This window comes from Mytilus edulis, chromosome 1 (genome assembly GCF_963676685.1).
Source record: "Mytilus edulis chromosome 1, xbMytEdul2.2, whole genome shotgun sequence".
NCBI classification, from domain to species: Eukaryota; Metazoa; Mollusca; class Bivalvia; order Mytilida; family Mytilidae; genus Mytilus; species Mytilus edulis.
Window position 1 is genome coordinate 69,930,998 of NC_092344.1, and position 21,912 is coordinate 69,952,909.

The following is a 21,912-nucleotide window of genomic DNA, read 5'->3' on the forward strand; positions in this document are numbered from 1 at the left end:
GATCCTCTGTTTGCAAAGAATTCCACTCAAACGGATGCTAGGGGCCGTCTTAAACTTGCAGCGAAGTGAGAGATTTTATTCCTTGTTGAAGACCTCACTATGACTTTGAGATGAAGAACAGCAATAAAAGCACTGTTCCTTTGCTTTTTGTGTGTTTGATATGCATGAATCATGATATTTGTGTGTGTCATGGATAGATACCCCACATCCTTTCTTTTATATTACATACACTGTTCACTAATTTATGATAATATATCAATGGCCTTTAGGAATAATTTATTTGCTTTGTTTCAAGCACATTTAACAAATCACAAGGGGAGGTTTTACTTGAATAAGTCCAAGAAAAAAAATGTGCAGGGTTCCCACTTACAATGGCGTTTCAGAAAGGAAGTTCTACGCAGAATTCTGGGATAGATAATCATCCCATCTCGGACCATATTCAAGTCGGACCACGAACACTCGGACCAATTCTAAAACAACTCGGACCATTTAAAAAGACAACTCGGATCATGTACGAAAGCTCATATACTACAAAAACACAAGCTGCAGAAAGTACAGATCTCAGTGGCGGATCAAAAGAGGGGCGTTTGACAATACATTCTACTTCTATTGGAACATGTATTTTACATTACAAAAAGGAAAGACCTCTCAATTGTTCAAGAACAATTGACAGTTTAATTATTAAGGTCTTTCCTTTTCTATAAGGAAAGACCTTACTGTATTTCTTCTGATTATTATTATTATTATTATTATTATTATTATTATTATTATTATTCTTTTTGTTCCGCCAAACTTTGACAAATTTAGCCGCGTTAACCGTAAGACGTGTCGCTTTCATATTCACACTTTGTATCGGTGTCATGAATACCTATCCGGAACTCACCCTGTGAGTCGAAATAATTTGTCGGTTCGGAGTAATCCCTCCGAAACCCAAAAACCTTGTTATCGTTCCAACACCGTAACCGTAATAGGTAGAAAAAAAACAAAGGGTGAAATCTGTTAAGGACCAGACCCCGGTTCTTCGTTACATTTGGATCGAAAAGATTCAACGACTCATTGGTAGGGTTATGCCCCTATGAAAATTAACCGATGTCGGTTGGTCACCAAAACTCAGAAACCGTAAGTCGTAGACACCTAGGATCTTCACCAATCATCATCAATTCATGCATCTTTGAAAAATACCTCAAGGTCAAATTTGTATGTTGACCTTGACCTTTGACCTAACACCTTGTTATGGGATAATCTCAGAAACCATTATACTTACAGAAGTTTTAAATAGTGGAAAATGTTTGGGTCATTACGGCGCAACTTTGTTACATTTTAACCGAAGAGATTTGACCTTTCTATAAGGGACATAACCCCTGTTTTAGGTTTCTGAAAAGACAAAATCAGCTTTTACTATATAACCAAAGGTCCTAGACCCTTGGGGTCTTCTGTAATGGCATTGGGGACTAATGACCTTGACAAAGGTCAAAAGGTCAAAGGTCAAAGTCATGTCCCAGATAGCGAATTTAGTGTTTTTAACCTTATAGAAAGGATTTTTAGTGTGTTTTCGAGCGTTTTAAGGTTGACGTTGACCTTTTCAATACATTCTACATCTGTTGGAACATGTATTTTACATTACAAAAGGAAAGACCTCTCAATTGTTCAAGAACAATTGACATTTTAATTATTATTATTCTTCTTGTTCCGCCAAACTTTGACAAAATTTCCCTCCGTAACTGTAAGACGTGTTGCTTTCATGTTCACACTTTGTATCGGTGTCATGAATACCTATCCGGAACTCACCCTGTGAGTAGAAATATTTTGTCGGTTCGGAGTAATCCCTCCGAAACCCAAAAACCTTGTTATCGTTCCAACACCGTAACCGTAATAGGTAGAAAAAAAACAAAGGGTGAAATTTGTTCAGGACCAGACCCCGGTTCTTCGTTACATTTGGATCGAAAAGATTCAACGACTCATTGGTAGGGTTATGCCCCTATGAAAATTAACCGGTGTCGGTTGGCCACCAAAACTCAGAAACCGTAAGTCGTAGACACCTAGGATCTTCACCAATCATCATCAATTCATGTATCTTTGAAAAATACCTCAAGGTCAAATTTGTATGTTGACCTTGACCTTTGACCTAACACCTTGTTATGGGATAATCTCAGAAACCATTATACTTACAGAAGTTTTGAATAGTGGAAAATGTCTGGGTCATTAAGGCGCAACTTTGTTACATTTTGACAAAAGAGATTTGACCTTTTTATAAGGGGCATAACCCCTGTTTTAGGTTTCTGAAAAGACAAAATCAGCTTTTACTATATAACCAAAGGTCCTAGACCCATGGGGTCTTCAGCAATGACATTGGGGACTAATGACCTTGACAAAGGTCAAAAGGTCAAAGGTCAAGGTCATGTCCCATATAGCGAATTATGTGTTTTTGACCTTATTTAAAGGATTTTCAGTGTGTTTTAAAGCTTTTCAATACATTCTACGTCTATTTGAACATATATTTTACATTATAAAAGGAAAGACCTCTCAATTGTTCAAGAACAATTGACATTTTAATTTTTTTTGTTTCTATTAACTTTTAAATTTTTTGTCACTATAGTTAACATTACAGTACACATTTATCGCCTTCTCTAACAAAGAGCTTCAATTCTTTTGTTCTATTTCAACCGGGTTTCCGACTGGTCAATACAGTGAAGTGTTTGTAGACTGTTGTTTCTTCTTTTGGCAATGGCGTGTTCTAGTCATCTTTTTACGACTTACGCTATTGACTAAAACAAATAACTTTGGTATTTTCTTCTTGTTTTGACAGAGTTCAATTATATACCTTTTTCAAGGGTTCAATAACAAGCTGTTATTTTGGGAAAACAACTCAACTAACATAGCTCAAAAATAATTTCAATGGTGAATAAAATAATAAAGCCTTCATTACACTGTCACTGTTTTTTTTGGAAATTACATGTACCAGCAGGTGACATTACAATACAATGCAATTCCAATTATTTGAATAGTCAACAAATACAAATGTTTGTAATGGCGACAAAAAATACAAAAATACAGACTATGGTTAAATTACATGTATAAATCTTGAAAAAGGTATGAATACAAACTGTTCAAACACAATTAAAAAGTAGTTTGGCAAAAATATGTACTGTTTATGACGTAAACAGTGCAATTTAACATTCAATTTAAATAAATACATCGAAATTGGGCGTCAACTGCGAAATTTTGGAAAACATATTTGTTTACTATTGAACTATTATTAGTGGACATATTACAATTTATTCATGGCAGTATTAGTTACTTGGAGTATTTTAACCCAACAGACCGACAGCCCACAACTAACAGTTCCATTCCAGTAGTACAAACAACCCGTCGTGGCAAAAGAGTAAAGCCAGATACATGCATAAGACATGTTTGAAACCATAAAAACACAGACTGGACATTACTTCATCTCAAAGAATTGTAACCTTAATTTAAGCAAAATTATATAATGTATAAATAAAGACAACAGTAGTTTACTGCTGTTCGATCGACAGTCATAATCTATTGAGATTACAAATACGGTTTAACAATGGCCATATTCCTATGTTAAAAATTATAATAAGATTACAAAATGACATGACAGGAATACAGTACAAATAAATGCAAGACAATAATATAATAGTACATTTTAACATGTTGACCACAGAATAACAACGAACACCTAAACTGAATTTACAACAGTACAAATAAAACCCCAGTATAATAGAATTAAGAACCTCATAGTTTGCAATTAAAATGTATCTTCTAAATCCTGCCATTGACAAAGCTAGACCGAACCTTCGGTTATCGATGATCCACCAACAGCAAGCTAAGACTGATTAGTTCAAACATATGAGCGTCCGATGGTTTCCGAGGGAATATAATTTGCTCCCAGTTTTCTTTAAATGAGGGCTCGACTCCTCTGCTAGAGCTGTTTAATAAGCTTAGCATACATTCCATTGGAAATGTATCGTAACTTCCATTGACTCGTCTTCAATCTATATTTTAAATTGGTAATTTGTTTTCGTCTTGAATATGTTTGAACTATTTGCTGCTGGAAGGTAAGCACAAAAAAATTGCATAATAAAATAATCAGCAAATGAACTAGCAAAATTGATTTTGTACAAATTACACGTGTGTTTTTTCTTTTTTATACCATTGAGATTTGACTCTGCAAATGAATCTTAAGTATATGAAATAAGGAGTTGTGGTATGATTGCCAATGAGACACCAGAGTTAAAATGAAGTAAAGCAAACAATAATGAGAAAAACCCTTTCCGTATAGTCGGATATAAATGACCCAAATATGACAAAATGGGAAACAGTTCAAACGAAAAACAAATGGCATAATTTATCACAAAGCAATTTACTAAAAGCAAATATGACCGACAGGACAAACACCAACCACCGAACTACAGGTTCCAGTCTTTCCACAGGCATATAAAGAATGTGGTATGGTTAAATAGTTTGTATGTTTAGCTTTTTTTTCTTCAAATCCCTAAATAGTTTGTATGTTTAGCTTTTTTTTTCTTCAAATCCCGAAACACATTTAAAGTTTCCATGACATATGCAGTATTTATCATTTCTAGTACTATAGTTATTTGCATGTAACTTCAACTTATAAATTAATACAATTACCATGATTACGTTCTGTTAAAACACACTAAGAAACTTTGTAGTTTTGGAAAGTACTTACTTAGCGTTTAAGTGCAGACAAAATATTTAAGACAGATTTATATTATATATGTGTTGCTACTCGTAAACTGTTACAGTATATTATGTGGCTGATATGTCTGACGTTTATTTATTTCTGTGTGTTAACGCTATACAACTTGTAAATTGTATATTTATGCATAAAATACTAATAAACTGTATTGTTCAAAGTAATAAAGAATTGAACATATAATTTTTTTCAACTTAAAAATTTAAATACGAAAGATATGGTGTACACGAATTGGAAAGCATCCACCCTCAAGACGTTAATAATACAATGGATTCCATCGGAATTTTCAAATAGTTTTATTTTATAATGTCGTTGTTGCATCTCCTATCCTGTATTATCTTTATTATCACATAAAGACTAATATTGTGTTTTTAGCCTAATCGTCATATTTTGTTTAATTTGAATTTGAAATATTACAAAATAGAATAGAAATACATCTACTTTCTAACAAATCAGTACAAACGAATAAACCATATCACACGAACAGACAGGAACAAGCGAACAAGTCCGAACAACTTCAAGTTAAAATAAAACAATTCAATTGAAAACCATTTGTTTCTATTATAATACTTCTAGATGTATTTCCTTAGAAAAGAAAACAACGTAAACATATATTTGATTATCCTTCGAACTTACTACCAATGTTAGACGGCTGAGTAGCTACCAGCTTTCTACTGAGTTACATCATTTTGCAATCTACTTATAAACAGGTTTAAAAATACACTACCCCCAACCCTAGGTTATTTAGAAATATTCCTACTTAATAGATAACAAAATAACCTTTAAATTACAAATGAAAGTAAGCATACCTAACATATTAATCAATGACTTAATAAATATACACGGAATTGCAATGAGATGTTTTCAATTCTCAGCAACGTTTGTCCATTGTTTGTGACAAACTTTGTACAAGGTAAAGCCTTGTTGACGCGAGCCCGAACGTAACTCTGATAAACTTCATAACTCCATCCCTGGGCGTTTTCTACAGGTGAAATAGATACCCTAATCCATATCAAAATTATAAAGTATGAATAATAAGGAGTGGAATAATATTTAATATTTAAAATGTGCCACACTTAATAGTTGGAAGCACATTCTTTCAATCATTTGAGTTTAGTAGATTAAGACAGACATGTTTAGGATATTTTCACTCTTCATATTTTTCATACAGGTATGCCATTATAATATAAAACTATATTTATTATTTAATAAGTTGTATTAAAAAAAGTTAATAAATGAAAAAGTCAAATAATTGATTTTTATTGTAAAAATCATTGTTTCTACAGCTCGTCAAATGTCTCAGTCCTATGAAATCTTTTCTGTCTCTTTTTGGCTTGCTTTTGAGAAAATACACATATTTTCGAATTTCATAATTTTTTTGCACATTTAATTTTATTTTTACAAAACAGTTTCTTTCCGTGAACAAATAAAGTACGAAGGAAATAATGAATGATTGAAAGCTAAAGTGAAAAGAATATTTAGACAAGGGCCATTTCCGTATTAAGATAAAGTAACGCCAAACTTGACCATTAAAATGGTAAAACTTGCGATAAACAATACCACTGAAGGTGATATTGTGGACGATGTATTAAGCCTACAGAAGAATGGAGAGTAGATTTTCATTCATAAAATTTTCAATGTGTTGATAGTTTCACAGATTTAAGATAAATATTCTTTTTGTCTGCCCTTTGATAAGTTAACGGCGTTGACATAGTCACACACATCCAATTGTCTTAGTACATTGTGAAACTCGACTTTTTGAATTATTTTCACTGCTGCACTTGAAATTCTACACACTACTTTACTTGGAGAATTGTACAATGTCTCGGTTTTTTTTTCTGGAATGTGAAGGGCTACCCTGTTTAACTGAAAAGTCCTCTGGGAATTACAGTCACCGATATTAGAGAGAAAGAAAAAGTAATTTTCTTTTGTAGTAAATTATTTTTTTGTGTGCTTAGTTACAGTGACTTCCAACATTTTTTAAATTGCCATATGATTGCTTTCAAATCAATAGATTATCATGTGATTCATCTATCAGCTATGAATTACTGAAACATATATTTAACTTCGAAGGGAAAATTAATGAAAAGAGGAGAAGGAATAAAATTATCACTTTACGAATATTCGCTCTAAAAGCTGTTGGAGATAAGGGTTTATAAATGTCGCATCATACCTTTGAGAGTTATGTTACATTTAAATACATTTTTAATTATTGATGAAAGATCCAAGAAGAGGTGTGGCTATGCAATATTTTTTATTTGACAATGGAACTCAACTGCGACTATGTTTTATGGAACCGAAAAAACTATTCCGTTGTACACGTAGTTTTACATTATTATTGTCATATTTTGTTTTCGTGTCTGTAATCGTATAAATAATATAATATCTTCTTATCTCCCCTTTGCAGTTGACATTAGTCTCACTGGAACAATACTCATTAGGAACTAATTTCAACGATTCTTTTTTATCCTGTAAAAGTAATGCATGTCATAAAAATGGAACATGTATTGGGGACAAATGTTCTTGTCCAAATGGTTACACTGGAGTTCTTTGTCAGAGTGAAATATTAGAATGTCTGACAGAACCTTGTCAACATAATGGAATATGTAATGACCGTATTGGTACTTTCACGTGTACATGTGTAACAGGATACAGTGGAAGACTATGTGAAATAGATTCTACACAATCTACAACGACTCCAAAACCACGTGACTGTCCGCCATGTTTGAATGGTGCATGTCTGCACGATATTTTTGGCGCCGTTTGTATATGTAATAATGGATACACTGGAAAAGATTGCTCCGTTCCGTTAGTAGATCCAAATGTTGTGAGTTCATGCCCAGAATATTATTATGGCCCTGATTGTCGAAAATTCTGTAAAGAATTTGATGATTGCGCAAATGGACATTATTATTGTGATCCTACAACTGGACATAAAATATGTCGTTCTGGATGGTCAGGCCAGAACTGTACTAACCGTGACATTCCAAACTACCTTGACAAAGAATGTCCTCCAAGTTTGACATGTAAAAATGATGGTCATTGCTTTAACAGTTCTTGTTGTTGTCGAGATGGCTACACAGGTAAATATTGTCAAACTGAACAACTGAAATGCTCAGAAAACCCGTGCCCTCCAGGCTGCACATGTCATCAAATGAACAAAGGTCATCACTGTCACTGTCCAACTACAAAACAACCAGTAACGACAGCATCAGCTACCACACAAGAGTCAACCGTTATATCAACATCTACAACCAAACTTACAACAAAAGTAACAACCACACTAGCTTCAACATCTCAAACCAAAACCAAACCTACAACCAAACCTACAACAAAAGTAACAACCACATTAGCGTCAACAGTTCAACAAACAACAAGAAGGAAAACCACCCCTTCTCAATTTTCTACAGTTAAGCAAGAAGTAGGATTTTGTTCTGAAACAAAATGTGACAAAAACAATAAGTGCATCAATGCCACTGTACCTGGACTATGTTATTGTTTAATTGATAAAGCATACTTCTGTCCATACGTACTTAAACCAACCTTATCACCTATTTCATTGCCAACTACTACAACAATGTCCACTACAAAACAGACACAAACAACTACGAAACCAACCAAATTAACCACTACACCAACGACAACACTAATAACTTCACCAACACCAACCACTACACCAACAACAACACCTACCACAACACCAAAAACCACACCCTCTACCACACCAAGAATCACACCCACCACTACACCCACTACCACACCAACTACAACACCAACAACTACACCAACAACCACACCCACCACCACACCAACAACCAAACTAACTACACCAACAACAACACCAACAACAACACCAACAACAAAACCCACTACACCAACAACAATAACAACCACTAAAAAAACAACCACACCAACTACAACACCAACCACTACATCAACTACCACACCAACTACAACACCAACCACTACATCAACTACCACACCAACTACAACACCAACCACTACATCAACAACCACACCAACTACAACACTAACCACTACACCAACAACCACACCAACTACAACACCAACCACTTCAACAACAACCACACCCACAACAACAACTAAACTAACAACAATACAACCAACAACACCAAAGACGGTTCCATTAGCATTGTCAACGGTAACACGGGAATATGGATTTTGTATTGAAACTAAATGTGACTCAAATGATCAATGTATTAATGCAACTGGTCCAGGATTGTGCTACTGTGTGTTAGACAAGGCATATTTTTGTCCTTTAAAAATAAAACCAACAACAAAGGCAACTACAACCCCGACTTCCACAGCGACTTCAATATCTACTCAACCTACTACAGAATCAACTACTACACCTACCACGGTGTCAACTACTTCAACTACTACAGAGTTATCTACTACACCTACTACGGAGTCAACTCCTTCGCCTACTACGAAAACAAATCCTTTATCTACTACAAACTCACCTACTACGGAGTCAACTTTTTCATCCACTATAGAGTCGACGCCTTTACCCACTACAGAGACAACACCTTTACCCACTACTGAGTCAACACCTTTACCCACTACTGAGTCAACACCTTTACCCACTACTGAGTCAACACCTTTACCCACTACAGAGACAACACCTTTACCCACTACAGAGACAACACCTTTACCCACTACTGAGTCAACACCTTTACCCACTACTAAATCAACACCTTTACCCACTACTGAGTCAACAACTTTACCAACTACTAAGTCAACTACATTGCCAACAACAAGACAAACTACAACACCAACACCAAGACAAACAACAACACCAAGAACTTCACCAACTACACCAACCATTAAACCTACCACAGTATCTACAACACCATCAATGAAATCAACGATGCAAACGACTTTAGCAACAACAGAACCAACATCTGCTACACCTAATACAGACTTCACTGTATTTTTGAACGGAACAGTTAAACCAGAGAAAATTCCAATACTACAATCATACTTAAACAAGGCAGGCAATAAATCAGGTAATATATATAAAACATTGATTGTCATTTGACTTTGAACGTTCTTTGAAGTTGTTTTACATTATGTTTTGCCAGTTTAAGACACTGGAATTCCTTTAGAATATTACTTATATAAACTTAAATGGAATCATAACAGTGTAAGAGGCGCGTTCTACTGAAGATTTTTTTTTAAAGTTTAAAATGAAAGTTTCTAATTGGTTACTATAAGGAAACATTATACCCTATCACGTGGCTCAGTCCTTTTGAAGTAACAATTTATAATTGTAATCAAGAAAAATCAAGAACAATTTAGAATATTCGACTTTAATTCACAGCATCTTTTTTCAACTTTCAAATGTTATCTGTTGATAAGACAAAAAAGTTTTAACAGATACCACTAAAAAATATTTGACAAAAAAACAGACCACATTAATCTACCAACATCCGAAAAAAATAAGTTAAACCTGATTTCGTGAAAACCTCCTTATTTTACCTATATAGTCCAAATGTAACAAGGAAATACAAGATATCACATTTGTAAAGCATGACCAAAATGTGCTAGTTAAAACTGGTAGTTAAATAAGGTAGCAATACTTTTTGTATGAATACTGCCGCTCAAGAGAAGAAAATCTGGTACAAAACTCCTTGTAGGTTCTAAGTGTTCATTTCTATATTTTTCAGGCGATGGAAATTGCTATCCGAACATCACAATAACAAACGTTGAACCAATGATAAACATAAACTTGTAAGTATACATTTTCAGTGGATTTTTTTCATATAAATTTAATAATAATAAAAGTTGTAATATTCTAAACTTAGATAAAACTTGATATTTATTTTGGTTAAATCGGTCTGAAGCGTTGATTGTGCGAATGGGACCCTTTTCTACACCGAATCATGTGTGAATGTGTTATTTTCAAACATGTCTCAATATAATTATAGTAATTTAACATATATTGTAAACACAACAAACATTTTCCTTATTCAAGCAAAATCTCGTTATTGGTAAATTTATAACTATTTGGCAAATACTACTTGCACATTGTATATACACATTTGTATTTGCATAAGATGAAACGCCAACCACAGAGAATTTGACTAATGACATTTTGTGACAACAAAAATAAAGTTTACATTAAAACAGACCACAGTCACTGTATTAAATTCAAATTTAATACAGTAAAGCCTACAAATTGTATGTTGTCTCTAAGTAGGAGTTTCGTTGTTATTTTCACATCCCATTACATTATTCATATATCATTATGAAATTTATCGATCTTCCACTTTTCTGATAAATATAATTCATGAATTAATTTCAGACAACAGGCATCAAAAGTACAGTTTCATGCTGATGAGTGTTTCAACGGGACTAACGACAAATTTTTGAAAAACCTAATGAACGAATTTAAAAGCAAACCATTACAACAAACTAATGGACCATTAACCCCATCTAGTACATATTCGTTGGTCAGTTTGAATGACGCATTATATGATATAGATCTTATTGGTTATGTCTATCAGGATAATCTACAAAGTATTAAAGATAAACTGAAGAAAACATGGAAAACAGCACGTGGAGGTAAGATGATATAATATCATAGTAAACAACTAAACAGCACGTGAATATAAATGACATAGTACCAAAAATACACAAAATCAGCACGTAGAGGTAAACGACATAGTATCATAAAACACACAAAACAGCACGTGAATATAAATGACATAGTATCATAGTAAACAAGAAAACAGCACGTGAATATTAATGACAAACTATCAAAAATACACACAAGAAAACAGCACATGCATGAACACGTCAAAGTTCACAATTAAACAGCCCGTGGCGGTAAGACAACAACACGGTATCAAAATACACAATACAATAACAGTGCAGGTAAAACGACATGGTATCAAAGTTCTGAATATTCATAAGATAAAGCTTAATCTCTTTCCACATACATAATAACAGTGCATTAACATGGCAAATGTCATCAAGCTTTGCATATTCAAATTAGCTTTTGTCAATTTAACTCATAATCCATACTGATATCGAACCGTCTTGTACTTGTAACTGACATTCTGATCACCGAATGTAAGTTTTTGTAAAACAGCAGCAAACACACATATATTTTCAATAAGCTACATTTTCTGTTTTAACTTTTGTCGTATATTATCACGGTTCAATCTTTTATTGAACTTGTAAGAGATAACCTATATCATTATCTGTTTATATTTGGCAATCGGGGAGTTTAAAAACATGATTTAGTAGGCCAGTTCAGGTGCAAATTCCACTGCAAATTTCAAAACCATGTGGGAGAAAAAAATCGAACATAATAGATTGAATTTTCATAACTCACTTCATTTTGCTTTCTTTATACTTAATTGCTACGTTTGGTGATTTTCAGATATAAAAGATGTAGACATTCTAATTGCTAACTCTTTGCAAATGATTGGCAAATACGGGTATGTATGAAACCATTTCAATGCTAATCCAAGATAGTTTATTTTAAAAATTCAAACATTTGATCAAGTTTAAAAATATGCAGCTATGACAAAATCACAATTGTCTAAATATTGTTTCATCTTTGCTTATTATCGAAAAGTTTTACAATTACTGACTTATACTGATTGTTGAAACAAACTGGTATTGACTTGACTTATCCTTATAATTACTTTGTTATATTCACTAGTACCTGAAAGACATTTTAAACTCCACAAAATCTTAAAAAAACTTTCCTTTTCAGGACTAGAGTAACAAAGATTCAGTACCTCGCAAGTTCTGGGGGGTCATTGATCACCCCAAAGAGTCACACACCACCATCTACATCTGTCATTAATGACGAGTTCCAGAAATGTTGTGAAAAAGGACAACAACATTTAGCTACAGTGTTCATTCAACCTCTATATCACTACACACAAGGAGTTCGGGTAACAATAGATAAACCCGCGAAAGATATCAAACTGGATGACGTGAAACGACAGCTCAAATCGAATTATATGTCTTCTTTGAAAGGTTTGTACCTTTTGATTAACAAATACTAAATTTTCGATGAAAGCCCTATACCCGTTATTTCATGAAATAAATAAGAACTAATCTCATGTACCTTTTGCTTAACAATTGCACAATTGTTGATGTTAGACCAGTAGCCATTCTTTCATGAAAAGAAGAACTAATCTCAGAAAAAATAAATCAGAAATGATCACTTAGATAATATATGATGACAATGGATTCTGACATCGTCATGAGATTACATTTCGAGCCAATGGCTTACAGCGTTATGAAAATTTCATACAGTAAAGAAAAAACTGTCTGTTCACATTTTTTTATAATCAAAGTGCCATAACTCAACAGTATACATTAAACACATATTTATTTTTTAGACAGTAATAGATGTTCTAGTGGCTGTAAGTTAGATATTGAGGTGGCTTCATTAGAAGAAACATTAGACTCTGGGTAAGCAAATAAACAAAAAATAAATTGACAAACATTTCCAAAGAGAAATAGAAAAAAAGGGGCATGAGTCAAATAAATAAATAAATGGATAATTAAAAAAAGAGAATAATGGGAGACAATATAAAAGAATCATATGTAAAATAGTCTTAATTAAAGAAAACGAGAATAAAGTTTCACCCACAATCATACGATCTTGGATTGTTCAGTCTTGGAAGATTGAGTTCAGATCCAAATATCCAATAGATCAAAATACATGTACTGACTGATTTATTATTTGTTTATCGATAAGGGATATGCATAGCAATGGAAGTTAAAATATCAGTTTATAGTTTTAACGAAACCCATTTTTATATGCATTAAAACCATTTTCAGTCAACAGGTTTCTTTTTACAGAAAATCCGACGCCGTTTACTTTCCAATTTTGAATGGAAGTCTTATTAACGACAATGGCCTATCAGGTGTTCACAAAAACATTCATGCATGCGATTCCAGTTGTGCTTCTAGTAGACGACAATACGTTGATATAGGAGGAAGAATAAAGCTAAGAAATATTGGATCTGTAAGACGGGCTCTCGTTTTAAATAACGGTGCTGCACGACATACAAGAACAGGTGTGTTTCTGCATATAATAGAAATCTAATGAAAATAACTGTTTGAGAAAGTTAATAACGTAGAGAGAGAGATCAATAATTTTCTTTGTAAGCTTAGGCACATTATCATTTTTTTGTGAAGGTTAGCTTCTTAAAGATTATTTAATTATTAGTGCTGAACTAAACCCTTCCAGAATATGATGGCGCTTCTTTCACAAGACAACCTCAATAACATATTGTTTCCTTATTTGTATGTTGTTTTCCTATTCTAACCCGACCGTGCGAGGGCTGTAAAGCTAATTAAGGTCGTTAAACACTTCCATCATCAACCTATTCTAATAATCAATATTTTACTTTTCGTTGTAGTTGCTGATCTAAATATGGTAAAAAATAATTACTTAACATCAAATGGGTAAGTTATACGTCTACGTATAATAACATAGAAGCATTGAAAAACTCTAAGATTTGTATGTGTTCGAGGTGCTTCTCTGGATTTCATTCACCAAAAACGTTCAAAACCAAATTATTAAAAGCCAATTAAGTATATAAGAACCTAGGCATGAGATGAGCTATATGACCACATGAGACCCAAACATATATATGTAAAAGAGGGACGAAAGATACCAAAGGGACAGTCAAACTCGTAAATCTAAAACAAACTGACAACGCCATGGCTAAAAAAGAAAAAGACAAACAGAAAAACAATAGTACACATGACACAACATAGAAAACTAAAGAATAAACAACACGAACCCCACCAAAAACTAGGGGCGATCTCAGGTGCTCCGGAAGGGTAAGTGTCCTTTGTTACTGCTGAGGTTTCTGAAAATGGAACCCAACAGAGCAATATAAAGTAGCTTCGATTTATTGACACCAAGATTAGTTGTTTGGTTTAAATGTACAGCTGCATCTATTCACTATATTCTCCTTCCTTTTTTGTATTGGAAGAAACAATAGCAATAAAGGTAAACAGGTAAATATGTTTGCCTTATCTGTATAGAAAGTTTTCTTTTCTATATCGTATTGTAAAATGCGTTAAGAAAAATTATAACTTTAATATTTGTAAAATTTAAGGTATCCAGTAACGAGAGTATGGTATTCTGAACCATTTAATGACAGCAAAATACAGTGGCCTAATCCAAACTTGGCAGGAAGATTAGATTCAATTATGAAAGAGCTGTCTGCCTCTAATAAAACTATAGTTTTAAATGAAACACAAAAAATATTCGAAATAAATCTTGACGGAGAGGTTCCAGCAGGCCAACTTAATAATGTCAATAATGCTATAATTTCGGCTTGGAAAAATTTCAATTCAGGTAAGAAATATTCTTCCATAATAGCAGGCGTTTTTGTACATTGCAAGATAATTGATATACTAAAGTACATTATATTTATTTTTGTTTATGATAAACATGATAAATAATTCATACCTATGAATTATAAGCTTCTTTTTTTCAATACAAGTAAAAGGGAGATAACAGTTTTCGTAAACCTTATTGCGTGCAAATGCATTTATTGTTTTCGTGTCAATGTAGTATTGTCAAGGTTATAATACACATAATTATTTTATTTGAATTATGTTGCCCATTTCTTATCTTTTTGGGGCCAAAAGAAGGAAAACTATCGTTAAACATCAACAATAAATCGTAAAAAAGAGTGTCAAATAAAGGCAACATTACTACACCGGGGTTCAAAAGTCATAAATCGATTGAGAAGAAAACAAACAAATCCGGGTTACAAACCAAAAGTGAGGTAAACACATGAACTATAAGAGGAAAACAAATGAACTAGACCCAAAACAAAACAAAACAAAACGAAAAGACAATTGTCAACCAAAACTAAAAATTAAGCATAAACAATCCTGAACCAAAAGCTTGAAAGAGACCAAACACACAAGACATGCCAACATAACACAGAAATCTTAATACTAAACAACACAATCAAACCGTAGGTTCTCAGCAGGTACCATGGGAGGGTGAGCAAATTTTGTTCTACAGTTGAACCTGTCTTGTGACTCTTTGTTAGTGCAAATCCTGTGATTAGTCTCGTTCGAATTTTACTCGGAGTTCATGATTAGTATTTTTATGATTTTAATTTTTTCGATCATGTTTCAATCCAGTTAACATGAAAGGATTTGGCTACGTCTAATTATGGTTCGTATGTATTGACACGTATGGGTACGTAATTTTGCATGCATACACTAACATCAACGATAGGTATGAGAATGAAATATTAAATTTTCTATGGTCTTCATAATAATATTTTTTTAAACCTTTCCTTCAAGAACGCATCTAGATATTGAATAAATATTTCTACCTCATACATATAATATAAAAAAAAACCTATGAAAGTCATATTTGACAAAGAAAAAAATGTTTTCAATCATTTATATTCATCCAATGAGTTTACTGACATTTGCAAATTAAATTAAATTTTGCAGATCTACAAAGCAGCGATTTAGGATTAACAATTAAATCATGGGACAAGAACTATTTCTCCGAGAAATCTGGGTATGTAAACAAAACCTTATTTCTATAGATATTAAATTTTCTGAGATAATATAGTATAATTCTCTGTCTTATCAAATGAAATTTAGAAAACATTGTTAAAATATTTCTGCCTTTGAACCTACGATTGTATATTGCCAAATTGACAGCTTCTCTCTCTCTATTTTAATATTTATCGTCATTTTAAGCAATCCTTGCATCTTAAAGTCTATAATGTATTTTTCATTCTTTCAGACATAGAGTGACGAAAGTAAAGTATGTTGTTTCCGTTTTGAATGCAGATCCTTCTAACACAGCATTACAGGAACCAAACCAAAATGTTACCAAGCATAACCTTCCAAAGGAAATTTCTACTTGTGCTTGTATCGCTAGAAAACTTCGAGAGGTCAGGGTTACAGGACAGATCGACATGATTGATAAAAACAAAATTCAAAATATTTTAAAACTTCTTTGGACGTCCGAAAACACAGGTAATAACATTATTGTAATCAAATTTGTTAGATTACATTTCTTATTAAAATACATTATCCAAAACCATACATGATGTTTTATTAGCGGTATACTACTGTTACCTTTAATTATCAATAGCCATGCATTTGGTAAATTTTATTTCAATGCTTTCAAAGGCAGTTGAAAGCATTGATGGGCGTTGAAATCGAAATACGCAGAGATATATGTAGCTTAGGTTATTTAATTTGAAATTACAGATTGCTAAGTGTTACAGGTGAGGATTATTCATGCCAACACTCTATGTTTGCTAAGAGACATCACAAGATACTGGTGTTACTCCGAGAAATAACATTTGCTACCTGTTCTAGTACTATTAACAATGTACTGCTAACATGCGATATATATTTGATAAAATGTTCTAAATGTAATTCTGGTTGAACTATCGTTTGTAAAAGCTTGTACCACTTTGAAAATTTATAAAGTAAGTACACTTTCGATCAATTGAATCAATTTTAATGAAAAACGTAAATATTCGATATGAACATATATTCCCGACAAAACCTGTAATTTAAATATTGTCATTTTCGTTCTTTTCAATTGAACGTTTTGTTTTACTGTTTCTAGGTCTTGGGGTCAACATAAACACCAAAGTTATGAATGTCCTTAAAGGATTCCAGACAAATGATGGGTAGGTATTCTGTATTTAAATGTAACAAAAATTTTCAAGATAATAGAGGAAATCTCAACAAATAGCCATACAATGATAAAAACTCGAGACTTACAAAACAGCCAAAACCAATAGCAAAAGCTGGTAAAAAAAATTAACTTGCACCACAACGAAAAGTTATTTTATCACGTTTCAAGAAAAACTTTAAGTTTGAGATCCTGCATTTACAGCTTTTGTCGAATGCTCTAAAATGTGTAAAACTATTAGAAACGGACAACAGAACAAATAAAGATTCCTCATACATTAATCTAAGATTTTAAGAGACGATAAACTTCCGAAGACATATGGCAGCGAGAGGAATACATCTGATGTTTTGCCTTGAAAGTCCGGCACCAATCCACTATAAAAGGCCAAAATGAAACCAAACGGTTTATTATGAGCATTAGTTGTTTGCATATATTTAATAAAATAGGTCTTGCTCCTAAAGAAAAGCTTTGTATTATAAAGTTTAAAATGTTTCCCTCATTTAAAATTCATCTTTTTAACACAAATTATTTCCGAACAGAAATGTCACTTATACAGGAAACGTTTCTTTTGATATATTGGAATAAAAGAATATGTTCTTCAAAATATATAAATCTTTTTTATTTTTTTCAAAAAGTAAACCTGCAGCAAAGATCGAATATTACGTATCACCAACTTTACAAGGAGGAGGATATGTTGATGAAGATGATTTGGACCAACCTTCTTATAAAAACATCAAATTAAAATTACAACAACAAGTACCTGGTTTAAAAGTGGTTGAGACAGCACTTGTCCAAAAACCTTCAGCTAGTGAGGAAAAAGAATCGGTGAGTTCAATTTTCATTTATTTATAAAACTTTCTAACGATACAAAAATATAACAAGGATTTAGTTTATAACACTTTCAAACTGTTCAGTGTGTATCTTAGTTTACCAGCTTACTCCATGTAAATATAAAATCTCCAAGTTGGACATGGACATCGACATTAATTCGTATCCAAGTTAAATATATAAGAAAATTAGTTCTATTTTATATGCAAAAAAAAAATCAATAAAGATCGGTGCAGTGCAAAAATCGGGTGTTTATTTAAATTCTTTATCTTTTTTTTATTTGTCAATTATTAATTTCCAAGCATTTCTTTTTTTTTGTGCACAAGCACTTAGTCCTGATAATTTATATCGATAAAATATTAAAATTTGTAAATCTATAGATTTTAAATACTGATTAAGTGTCGTAACATGCACAAAAATTCACGGATATTCTGAATGAAATTACTGATTGTAGTTAGCACTGAATGATTCCGGTCATTTGTATTATGCATGAATTCTTAGGACAGAAGTGATGCCCAAAGATCTTGAGGAAATCAGGAATACCTTTGCAATTATCATCAGTACAACTGACTTAAGTGGAAAGTAAATCCTTCATACACTGATAGGTTTTCAACCCTTTTGTTTCTGACAAATGAAACTCCATGTGTATGCGACTTCACAAACTGACATAGATAATTATTTTTAAAGCGATCACTATTTACTCAACTTACAATCATTATTTCTAAAGACAGAAAATATACACATTCTAAGAATGTATTCAGTTTGATTGCAATAGCAAACGACGCTGTGCTTTCGAAGCGAAACAGCGTTTTGTTTTATCAGTCTTGCGTCAAAATGCTTAGGTTTTCACAAATGCGACGAAAAATTAATCTTTAAAAAGGCGTAAAACAACGTTAACAAACGGTACAAAGTCCTTCAAATAAAGGCAACAATAGTATACCGCTGTTCGAATCATAAATCAATTTAGAGAAAACCAATCCGGGTTACACACATTTAAACATTGGAGTTAACTTGGTGTTTTTGTTAATGACTACTATTATGTTGTAGCATTACATTACATGTTTTTATTCTTTTTCTCTCCAGAAAACATGGATTTACGTCGTCATTGGTGTGGCTGTTGCACTGCTGTTAATAATCATTTTACTGTCGCTTATTATATTATACAGGAGATTAAGGTAAACATATGACAACCTTGATGTCGACAATGTAGAATTTGACTTATTTTTTGGGATAAATCAGTTCATACATTTGCTCAACTTGTCACTAGCAGTAAAGTCTATGCCGTGCGGACGTTATACACGTTTTTGTGAAATATAAAATGCCAAACTTTCTGCATGCTAGATAAATATTTCAGTAGCTTTTTCCAGGGGTCCGTAAGTGGCATTTAACAACACATCTACATCTTCCAGAAGCAGTTAAAATGCTTGCCCTTCAGGTAGACCTACTTTACAGTAACCGGTATATCTTCAAGTATTAAGATTTATCATTTATTTGATATTGTCCAGAATATATGAACGTCTTGCCACAACAATGAAAACAAAATTTTAACCAATAATTTATAAACATATACAGATGATCATAAAACAAGATAACATTTGTATAATTATTTCAGGCGTATAGAATCAAGAACACTCAAACAAAGTCCCGGTGAGATGAATGGTTATGACAAAGAACATTTCTCCGAACAACCAGATTTCGATAGCCCTAATTATAGTTTTAGTGAAAACGAAGTGCCTGAAAACGAAAAGAATGGTACATATATGGTAAACTCGTGAACCAATGTAGCTTCAGCATAGTCAATTAAACGTGAAGAGTTATAAACTTAAAATATGTAGATACGTAAATTATAAAAGAAGTATCAGCACATAACGAAATTACCTCCATCTAGAGCATAATCTGGAAAGAAAACAAATAAGTGTGTGAAAAATATTGTCATTATGATATGATAAGATCGGGACTTTTATTTGTGATCATTTATGAACATAACAACGAAATATACTCATTATAAATGTACATTGTAAATAATTGTAAATAAGTAGTATATTTTATGTATATAAAAGTTAAAAGGGTAAAAAATGTAGTGTTAAAGGATGAATGAGCCTTATGATATATATCAATATATTTTCATCGACAATTATAATTAATATCTTGCGTCGTGTAGTAAAATTTGTGAAGGATCAGCCATGGCTTTGTAGAATGTATGTATAAAAATTGACCCGGTATTGGTTTATGTTTACTGTTAGACTTCTTCTTGTCTTTCGTATAAAAACTCATCAGAAATACCATGCTTATGATTTGGTACGCTGACCGCCCTTTTCGTCTCACCCGTATCGCTGGACCCAAAACAATATGTTTAAACTGAAAATTAATGAAAATTCGATATCAACCTCTAAATCAAACTGAAAAAACAGGTAATGTTTGATCAGCTCAAACAGGACCATGTAGAAGTGCCTGATATGTATAGATTATCGGGATTTCTACACATTGATATCGTAAAATATCAGCCGCGAGCCACAATGTGAACCTTTTTGGCGAGTGAGCGTAGCATTGATAGTTTTGTTTTGAAAGCATTTTATAAATAGCTACATAATAGAATTGTAATACAACATTCCATTACTTAACATTAATCCTTACAAAACGTGCATTTTTTGTAGCATGCAACAAGCACGATATTTCCTCTTTTAATTTAACTTATTTGTTTTTCTAGCACGACATAAACTTTTTTGGCAAAGATAAAAAGCCTGTCAAATTATGTTAATAATCATTGTCTGCCTTATTTAAAAGCGAGGCGAAAGATATTAAGTGCATTCACACCAGATCAAAAACAAACTGACAATTTAATGGCAAAAAAAAGAGATAAAAAACAAAAGACGGCCTACAATATACAAACGCAGCATAGTAAACAGAAGGCTAAGAAATACGAATCCCACTAAAAAGCAGGGATGATCTCAGATGCTACGGAGTGGTTAGCAGATATATATCTACATATGACAACCGTTGTATTGTTTAGATTAGTACAAACACAGTTGTAAGTCAAAATGTGGGTCACGTTCGGGTAAATGGAGGACGGGATTGTGGTTACATCGATTGGAACTTATCTGTCGACATCTGTAAATAAAGGCAACAGTAGTATACCGCTGTTCAAAACTCATAAATCCATGGACAAAAAACAAAATCGGGGTAACAAACTAAAACCGAGGGAAACGCATTGAATATAAGAGGAGAACAACGACACAACACCGAAACGCAACACACACAGAAACGGACCAAGCAACAGACAAAACACCACGAGAATAACAAATATAACATCAAAACCAAATACATGTAAAACAGATGTTTCTTGGCTGTTACCAATTCGTGATGGCGTCTGTGAAGATTTACAATTGATTATTTCAACTTCAACACTTGAAACCCTTGGTTTATTAACATCATTGTGAGCAACAACCCTCTAATCATGATAGGAAATTTAAGCCATAAAATAACGTATCAACTGTAAAATATAAACACAAATAACACCTCATTCCAGCAAAAGGTGTTTGACTATAGAATTGAAATTAGAAATGTATACAGGGTCTTTTTAACTAAACATTTGTAATGTATTTTTAGCTTACATCAATCAAAGAATTCAATTTGATATTGATAA

The 21,912-nt window shown here is 32.8% G+C and overlaps 1 protein-coding gene across 1 annotated transcript; it reads left to right on the forward strand.

The window, feature by feature from the left end:
* The first annotated feature begins 5,756 nt into the window (after window positions 1–5,756).
* LOC139488312 (uncharacterized) lies at window positions 5,757–20,491 on the forward strand. The gene is made up of 16 exons (XM_071273830.1): window positions 5,757–5,912; window positions 7,149–9,771; window positions 10,432–10,495; window positions 11,070–11,329; window positions 12,153–12,210; window positions 12,492–12,760; window positions 13,129–13,201; window positions 13,595–13,812; window positions 14,158–14,203; window positions 14,866–15,107; window positions 16,232–16,301; window positions 16,533–16,768; window positions 17,373–17,436; window positions 18,077–18,266; window positions 19,353–19,444; window positions 19,882–20,491. Exons 1-16 carry the CDS (start codon window positions 5,874–5,876, stop codon window positions 20,042–20,044), a joined length of 4,707 nt encoding a protein of 1,568 aa, XP_071129931.1. The 5' UTR covers window positions 5,757–5,873; the 3' UTR covers window positions 20,045–20,491.
* The last annotated feature ends 1,421 nt before the right edge of the window (window positions 20,492–21,912 follow it).

Bases quoted from the DNA above. Each gene is read 5' to 3' on its own strand.
- LOC139488312 (XM_071273830.1), top strand. From the start codon at position 5,874: ATGTTTAGGATATTTTCACTCTTCATATTTTTCATACAG. The intron at 13,202-13,594 runs GTAAGCAAATAA...TTCTTTTTACAG, and splicing joins GAAGAAACATTAGACTCTGG to AAAATCCGACGCCGTTTACT. The intron at 14,204-14,865 runs GTAAGTTATACG...GTAAAATTTAAG, and splicing joins AATTACTTAACATCAAATGG to GTATCCAGTAACGAGAGTAT.